Source organism: Alosa pseudoharengus, unplaced genomic scaffold (assembly GCF_046254945.1).
Source record: "Alosa pseudoharengus isolate Yale_2024_CS ecotype anadromous, Long Island Sound unplaced genomic scaffold, YU_APseudo_1.1 YU_APseudo_1.1_scf_9, whole genome shotgun sequence".
Lineage (NCBI taxonomy): Eukaryota > Metazoa > Chordata > Actinopteri > Clupeiformes > Clupeidae > Alosa > Alosa pseudoharengus.
Window position 1 is genome coordinate 34959701 of NW_027468881.1, and position 9590 is coordinate 34969290.

A 9590-nucleotide genomic window follows, 5' to 3' on the forward strand; every position below is an offset into this window, starting at 1 on the left:
TAGATGGAGCACAAACAAATATGCCATAGAATGCCTATCATATGCTGCCACCGTAAGCACCATGAGCTATTTCTGTCATTTAATAAACAGGCTCATGTATATCGTAGGCCTAATATTAACATAGCCTACTCACCTTTATTTACATGTAATGACCATTTCCGTGAATACGAGTACTAGGTCATTTTAATTATGACTATTGGTGAATAGCGTTGCATGATTATTTTCGTTCACAGTGTTCATGTTCAAATAATGTCAAGTCAGTTTGGAAAAGAAATAATTCATAAATTTCTAGTTCAATTTTGATCAACCTTGTTAAAATAAGTTGCTGAGAATCGATTACCTTGTCTACACCTGAACTCTGCTCCAAATAGTCAATACACGTGTCCCTCGAGGGTTTAGGCTGTTGTGGATTTAGATTCCTTCAGACATATAATTGATTTTTAAAGACTGAGATTGGATGTTTTCACATCCCATTGACCTGTCTTGATTAAATGTTGTTTGCTGATGCTTCCACGAATCAATATTTTTGAAAATATTATCCAGAAATATTTATCTTAAAATAGTAGGCTACACATAGGTCTAATTATTTTTTTGCACGCAGCCTACTAGCCTATTGAGAGTTCAGGAAAATCGTATCGTCTACTGTGAAGACCCCCAAGAAAGTCTTGCATCTTGTAATATGTTTTGCCTACATTTAAGGCCACTGCAAGATCTGTTAAATCCGATAGTGCCCAGGTGATGTTGCATATGGTCCAGAATGATGACGCAGTGCTTGTATTATTGTGCTTCAGAGAAATATATCTCTGTATATCTATCTAAATCGTCTTTGTAGTAGCCTATGTGTTTGCGCAAACGTTTTGAAGGATACTTTTGCACATGTATGCGTGAGCGTGTTTCACGACGTGTCCACACGTTTCTGAGTTGAAAAGCATTTTTCAACATACAAATGAAACATCAAATTAGTTCGCCTGCAGGCTTCGTTTCTCCCCTCTAGTCCAACAGCATAACTAGTTATTGAACTAGGTGCAAGATCTAAAGTCATTTGTGTGCAGAAGGAATTCATCGTTGGTCCTCCATCAATAACTCTGTGGCAGTGAACTATTGGAACGAGTCAAGCGCGTGAGGTGAAATGCAGGTCAGGCTGTCTAACTAATATTAAAATGCGTCCGCAGCACTGCAGAGGGGGCGAGCGGGTGCAGGAACGGCGTTTTAGACTGCTAGGGCGAACAAAAATCCCCAATGATATTCTGAGACTGAGACGGACAATGTGTACGAAAAGGTTATTCCATGTATCCATATTTCTCCAAAACGGCTCGTTTAAAAGGCGACTCGACTTATTTATCAGTTAAGGTAGGCAATGAAAAAGGTTATTCACGTGCAAGTGTGTTTAAATGCTCTGTTGTCCACTTTTGAACGAAAAAGTTTCCAGCTAAGCAACGTGGCAATTGTACATCCTGCTTCAAAGGAAAAAAAACGCGTGGGTTTGTATTCGTAATTTTGAAGTCCTTATAGCCTAATAATGTTTTACTGAAAAAATATAGATAAAAATGTATGCAACTCTTCAGAAGGTTACCGCTCGGTCATATGGTAATAGGGAGCACAGAAAAGAATGGGGGACAATGGAAACTTATTTTTCATCTGCGCTGTCACGCGTCCGCTTTGTGTCCAGCGTGTTTGCGACTGAATATTCATAGTGTGAGGGGCACCTCAAAGGTTAGGACTTGATAGCATCTGATGGCAAAAAAGACCCCCCTCTCAATCTCAGTCTCCCTCAATCCCACATCACACCCCCATTTCTCTTCGAGAGGTGTTGGTAATTTACCATTAGTTGGATTACATTAGATTTGCCTAAACTACTTGACGTTTCTGATCATGGTTATGGGTAACTGAATTTTAACATGAAACTGAAAAGAGACTTGCAGGCCAAAGATGCTTACGGTATCTAAGAGGCCACCTCTCTACCAACCAATTAAATGATTTCTTCAAATATGTCTGTTAACCCTACTCACAAGTTAAGCTCTGAAATACATATCATGTAGACAGCGGGGTATTTTGCAGGACTATTGACTGATTGTGATGCTTGCATAAAGAGGAGAACTGTTTTCATTCTTCTATGTTATTTAAAACACAAGATAAATGAGACTGTTGTGTAATAAATGGAACACAGAACAATACTCCATTCTGAGAATAATTCAAAGATAGATTGAACTGGGAAACTGTTGACGCTGGCCTGAAATCTCATTACAAACGTGCACGAAATGAATTTGTATTTAAGTATTTATAGTTTATGTGAACTTTTGTCAGAGAAAAATATTGGATTTTTTTTTACTGATCATATTACTGTGTACAATTCTGTCGTACCAAGTTTGTTATAGGCTACTAAGCATGGCTACATTGTCAGCACACCTTGTAGAGATTTGGTTTGTTTGTTTTGTTTTCCTCTAATGAAGAGCACCGTCGCCCTGCCTTCCAGCTTCCGACTTCCTCTCCAAACAGTTGTCTATATGTACCCTGTAGAACCGAATTTGTGTGACAACCAAGTAATCGCAAATGCGTCTCTACAGGAATACATGGGCAACTTAAAAGCTACATATGTGAAGTTTTTGATGTTCCACTTGATATCATCGAGTCCGAGACACAGACATGTGTCCGCGCAGTAGAATGTATGCCAGAATGTGTCAGACTTGGCTACTTCCTTTACTAGAGTAAACAATCAAAACGTTATTTGGTTCGAATAAGAATAATTTCTTGCATTAGAGGCCTTGGATAGAATGAACACCTCCTGGACAGAATGCGAGGGATACTGTTGGGGGATTCTGGGCCTTCTTCTCTTTAACACATTGATTTGTGGCCTTATAGCCCCATAAAACTCCATAAGGTGCTGCCAAAGCTACCAATCTAATCGGAAGTGTACTTGTCCCTTCAACCTCAGAAGACCCTTCTGTCATTTTTACAACTTAATGAACAAATAAGAGAAAGTAGTTCAGATATCAACAGCTGGCCTAATTCCCTCACTGAATAATAAATAATAAACACAGTAGGCCTAAACCCTTGAACAGGACAAAGGATTTCGTCTTATTCTCTTTCCATACCAGATACTTTTGTCATAGTTTTTACATACAGTTCTACAGGGCGAAGACATAAATGTATCTAATGGTTGAACAATAAAGATGGTTTAGTTGACAATATCATCAGTGTGTCAGGTTAATGCTGTCAGCACATCATCACCACAGGCCTATATCTTTTCTGTGATCGCAACATAATGCTTTACATTCAAAATTCGTCTTTATTGTACTATATCCATTCCTGAATCATCCTGCTGACCCAAGCACCAAAAACATGGTGCCCCATAAATAGCCTATACATCACTTGGAGGTAAGGCCTACCTACTGGTCTTAATGAGCGTATGCTGCCGAGAGAGAGAGAGAGAGAGAGAGAGAGAGAGTACAATGGCGACAACTGAATGTGTATTTGGAATCATCTTTGGTTCCTTATCCGGGGACTACCTCTCACACTGCTATTGGGCCACTGTGTCACGTGGTAAAAGTAACTTTACAGGGTTGCTCGCTAGTAGGAGGGCTTTATGGAGCAGAAAAACGACAAAGCTAGAAAAATTATTTTTCACTCCAGAAATTAATGATCATGAGCTCGTATTTGATGGACTCTAACTACATCGATCCGAAATTTCCTCCATGTGAGGAATATTCGCAAAATAGCTACATCCCAGACCATAGTCCCGAATATTACAACCGCGCGAGGGACACTGGCTACCAGCATCACCATCAGGAGTTATATCCTCCACGGTCAAGCTACCAGGAGCGACAGTATAGCTGCCCAAGCATCCCTGAGCCCGAGACCCAAAGAGGACATGGACTACCACTCTCTGGGCACCTGCTCGCAGGGAAGGGGCAACCTGCCTCATGTGAACCCCAGTTACCTATGTCCCCATCCACACCACCGGCTGCCTCTGCCGCCTGCAACCAAGCCACACCGGAGCATCCAAACAGCACAGCCTCTGCCAAGCAGCCCGTAGTATACCCATGGATGAAGAAAATTCACGTCAGCACCGGTAGGAAACTTGTGTCTTTCTGTGCTCCATCCAGCGCTCTCATCCTCCTACATCTCCCCCTTTCTGCCTGTCTCACTCCCTATAACCCATATCTCCTCAGCAGCCCCTGCTACGATAGGATAGAAGCCTTTGAAATGGCACAACTGAGGTGGATTTACGACTCGGCTTTGGTAATTACACCCACCATAAATTTTATAGCCGAGCTATACTCTGGGCAGCCGTATCACCATGTGGCTTCTCTTGTTATGTATGTGTGCGAGAGGGAGGGAGAGTTGGGACAGGAAAAAAAGCTTTGTAATGTTGCATAAATAATTAAGCACTGATTTCGACTTGAATGTCTCTCACTTTGGAGACATATACCTTTTAGATGTATTTAAATCCCCATTCCCATCATGTTCCACTGACACCATTTCAGAGACCAAAACATTCTTGTTTACCCACTTCTTCCTTCGCTGCTTCTTTCCCTTTCTCTCTATGCTCTTTGCTCACATTCTCCCCTTTTCAGCGAATCCCAATTACAATGGAGCGGATGCCAAGCGGTCTAGAACTGCTTACACCCGCCAGCAGGTTTTAGAATTGGAGAAGGAATTCCACTATAATCGCTACTTAACACGACGAAGGCGCATCGAGATTGCTCACACCCTGGTTCTCTCCGAACGGCAAATCAAAATTTGGTTTCAGAACCGCAGAATGAAGTGGAAGAAAGACCATAGGCTGCCCAACACCAAAGTCAGATCGTCCTCTTCCACAGGCATATCCAGCGGGTCCAGCACAACCTCTGCAGTCAGCGTTGTTGGAGCAACCTCGGCTCCAAGCACCATGTCAACTACCGATGAACTCTCCGGAACTGACCGTGGCGAGGATATTACAAGGTTATAAAAACAATTTCACGAAGCAGAAAGAAATGACTGATAATTTATAGAATATAATATATTTTGTTTTCGTAGTTATCTTGTGCGTAAAAAGGGATTTCCATGTAGTCCACAATTACATGAAATGCATGTTATCTAGCATGGATCAATGCGAACACCACTGGATTTTTTACGCGATACAGGGTTTAATTTATTTAAAACGGAGGCAAAATGTTTTGTATGAAATTGCTGTTCTGGATGAAGCAGTAAATGGACAATATATCTAAGTATTATTGTGGGCCACAGTCTGCCCACTGCTGCCAAGGTGAAGTGCACAATTGTTCTATTTATTTCATATCTAGGATTGGAGGACATTCCTTTTTGTATTTCCATGCTACCGCCGAGAACATAAAACGCTGATCTTGAAAGTAGCTTATTTGTTTATCTGAAAAATATCTGAAATACTGTGTTGCTCAGCGTATAAAAATTAAATTATTATTTGGTTATGTGGTGATGTTGTGTTTAGGCTATTAGCAGATCATTGTGAGATGCAATAAAATCCAGTTTAGTGTTGTGATAATCATATTGGTCAATAAAACGTGAGTGTCTATTAGTTTAAAAAAATGCTTGAGTGAATATCATCCATTTTTAATTTAGGCCAAATGTCCATTTTGTGAATAAACCTTGACTGATCGAGTACTGAAACCAATGTGTTTGGAAGGTGTGCAGCTCAAATATGGCCATAGTAAGGGTAAATGTAATGTTTAAATAAATATACTAATTAATAATATTGCTCTCCTGGATTGGCCTGGACCACCCCATGTATGGTTCATACAGGCACTGAATGATAGCAAAAGTAAATATCTAGGATTAATTACTTAATGAGAAATTAGCTGTGTCTCTTTCTGTTTAAAATATTTTGCCATAGCAATAGCTAGCCTAGGGTTCTGTCCTGGTCATCACTTTCGCATTCGATTAGAATAAATAGTCTGAGCCCTTCCTTTGAGATCTTATCAGGACTGACTGCAATGGACAGTTCCTAGCTCAATATGAAATTGGACCTTCCTCACAATGTCTTTGAAAATCAATGCCACTTGTAAAAAGGGAGACCTTTTGTTTAAAGATGTATTGTTTTCACTTCTGTCAGACTGTGCAGACGTTGACTTACCATCAGCAAAACCCATCAAGATTTTTGCAAGGATATTAAGCATTGGTAATGCGATTAAAGCCACGTCACTGCATTACGTTACATTAAAAGGGATCGGTTTAGGCTACTGTGTATTCCACAGATCATTTGCTTTTTTGTTCAACACATTTAAATTCTGCGCCTGCAAAGTTTTAGTTGTCAAAGTAATTCTTAATCTAAGACTGTGCCCTTCAAATGCTATTTATGTAGTTGATGAATAAAGCCTGATCTGAAAACAACTCGTGATAAAATATCTTAATAGTACAAGTGAATAGGGGGCATAAGCAACTATATGCAAATACAATTTTAGGATAGGCCTATTAGTATGATGGTAGTGGGAGCTAGCAGTGGTATGCGGTGCGCCTAATTGTATTTCTTGTTTTGAAAGTAGCCTGCACATTTAGCCTAAAAGTAGCATATGCCAACTACATAAAAACCTGTCAATGATGCAGTCTGTAACGTTGTTGTGAATGTATGGAAAGAATTCACATTGTCTGTTGTTAACCATAGGCGTAAATTCTGTTGAAGTATTTGCGTTGTTCTGTTCCATTTTTTACGTGCCATAGGCCTACTCTCACAGCCTTTTAAAAAGTGGCGCTGGCCAGTGTTCCATACGACGTCATGACGTCCTCATCCGGAGTGTGTTATCCATATAGAGGAATCCATGAACCCCAGTATCCCCAAATGGTAGGCTACTCGATGTAAAACGTTTTGAAAGATTCACATATGCAATATCCCAACGAATCAAATGAACGCAAACACTCGTGATTTTTGCAAGCCAATAAATCATTCTTGTCTGATGCATTCACAATACCTTGGTGGTATTTTGTTTGAGTAAACCATAGCCTACATATAGATGTGTTTTCTCTACTCACATAGCACTAAATATGCTTGAAGATGTACAGCAAATGAATACTGAATTTGATGGATTGTAAACCGGTGTGACTTGAATGAAGATTATACAACGGCCTACTAGGTGGGGGGCTGAGAAGCACAAAGGGAAGAGGTATTCTAGATCATCAATCACCTACGGCCGGGTTGGAGTCAATCGCACTTGAATATTATTAATTGTGTTTGCAGGTATTTTCAGAATACACCATGCATCCATACAACTAGTATTTATCCTGAATCTAGCTTTTAATATGTTCGTCCCAGCAAGTGCAAAAATGAACGTTTGTGCACTAGTTTGACTTGGCCATGACTTTGGAGAGGCGCATAAAAGAAGGTCCCAGTTCAGAGGCCATTATACCAGTGGACAGCAGGGAGAAATGAATGTGCATGCCTAAATCGCAGCATCCCGGTCATTCCTTTAAATGCTGTCGCCACCATGTCGTGAAGCTGAAAAGGTACTTTATTGAAGTTTCGGGTGAGAAGCGAGAAGGCCGAGTTCATTTCGAGGGCACATTTTCTGTTCCATTAAGTTCATTTCAGCCGGGATGGCCGACCTCTCGCACCCCGTGACCTGACTGCATCTCTCAACGTGTAGCGTACCTTCTGTGCTTGCCCTCATAGATTTCCTTGGGCCCCGCCAGTGCGCTTTCTTTCTTTATAGGCTGTGCAGTTGTATGAATGTGGCTGTGCAGTTAGAACATCTGACTGTGAGGCTCTTTTGTTACTCGCTGAAGTGACCTAAGTGTGCGGTGAACTATCGGGCAAATCTCAACAATTGTAAACCCAGCGGTAACCTTGGCCCTTTCCATGTGGGATTGTCGAAGGCCTTAACCTCGGAGACACGAGTGAGTAGTGAGTACAAACACACATTTAATATTTAAATTGCAGTACTGAAGATAATAGATCGCTCCATTAGGAAATATCCTATCATTATTGGTGGTTTTTATTGTTAATATAACCGAAACATTTAGATAACTGATTAATATTTGATGTTCTGTGGCATATTTTCATAAAATAGCCTATCGATGCGTTTGAATGTAAGTGTCGCATGGTAGCCATGCTCTAAAATATCTAGATTAGGGCTATTGCTTTGTTGCTTCCTTCCTTGTAATATATATATTAGTTTCTATTACACGCTATTAGATGGCTGTTTTAATCGTTTGTTGAATTGAAATTGATTTCCCCACTTGTAGGCTACAATGTATCGAAGCAATGCATTTGTGTATTGTGCATGCCTACATTATGTTACACATATATGGTACATGCAGTTGTCAGCTCCTGTTGTAAAACTTGCCCCGGGGAAGACGTCTTCTAATAACTTTATGAGCAAACCCCGAAATTCTTCATTTTTGTTGTCTGTGGCACACATAAGCCTAGGCCACACACACACACACACACACACACACACACATTTAACCAATGGATTATGCTCTATAGTCCTATATACAAAGTCCTACATTCAAATATAACGTCTTTTTAAGTAGGCTTATTCCCATTTTTAAACCCATTTCATTTTACAAAATGTCTCAATTTTCCAAGAAATGCATGGCACAAGTTAAAAAGACTTACAATATTAAACTATTTCAGACATTGAAACTAGTTTCGAGCTTATATCGTGTTAAACTGTTTGGATAGGTTTGCCTGTGAGGAATTTCATTCTGCATTGCTACAAATTTAGCCACATGCACGCTTATAGTGTTGCCAATTGAGAGACTATAATGTCGTATTTAAATAGTGTTAAACTGCGAACTGGTCCACCAAATTCAGATAAACCTAACAGATAAGAAAACACTGGGTTTTATGGCGCTGAACTTCCTAACTTGAATTTGAAGCCGATCTGACACGAACAGGACAAAAAAGTCCTCCATATTCTGGAAACATCAGTCGGATTCAAATGCATCTTCAATTAGTGGAGACCAGAATCAAAACATCATATACACTTTTTCGTTAATTAGCTCAGACGTGTTTGTTACACACGGAGAGGCTACATGATCTTAAAATGCGAACTTGTTAAATTAAGAGAACGTCAATAGCTAAGATAAATGCACAGCCAGCTAATTATCAGGGGGAAAAATACCCCGCTTAAATATAAAAAAGAAGTCTCTGAAGGTTATGTCTACTAGGTCAACTCGAATACGGAACTCTGTTCCTGACCATTAGCCTACCTTCTTGCAGTGAGTGTCTTCCCTGAAACGTCGGTCTACTTCTCACATTATGTTAACGTCCCTAACCCATTGTGTTCTCCTTAAATTACAAGACGATAAAAAGGGTGTTAGACTTTAAGTCAAAAGGTGTTCTCTTGATCTTGGTATTACACAAACGATTAGCCTAGTGCCCTATACAGAGATGCTGAATTATAATGCGTAGAACGGGGTAGAGCAACTGGGATAACATGAAACTTTGTTAGTATTGGGTATCACACTGCATACAATCTTCATCAGAAAAATACGTTTTTGCTACAAAAAATATCAGGTTGGGGGTGCTGGCCAAATGAAGGCTAGATGACTGTGTGGGGGGGGGGACTGTCCAGTAGCAAAATGGACATTAGCTTTACATGTTGCGCTTTTTAATATAGGCCTAAAACATTAGAATT

The 9590-nt window shown here is 40.1% G+C and overlaps 1 protein-coding gene across 1 annotated transcript; it reads left to right on the forward strand.

Annotated features, from left to right (window-relative positions):
• Positions 1–3600: 3600 nt before the first annotated feature.
• hoxc4a (homeobox C4a) lies at positions 3601–5523 on the forward strand. The gene is made up of 2 exons (XM_076275842.1): positions 3601–4069; positions 4575–5523. The coding sequence occupies exons 1-2, from the start codon at positions 3637–3639 to the stop codon at positions 4946–4948; spliced, it is 807 nt and encodes a 268-aa protein (XP_076131957.1). The 5' UTR covers positions 3601–3636; the 3' UTR covers positions 4949–5523.
• The last annotated feature ends 4067 nt before the right edge of the window (positions 5524–9590 follow it).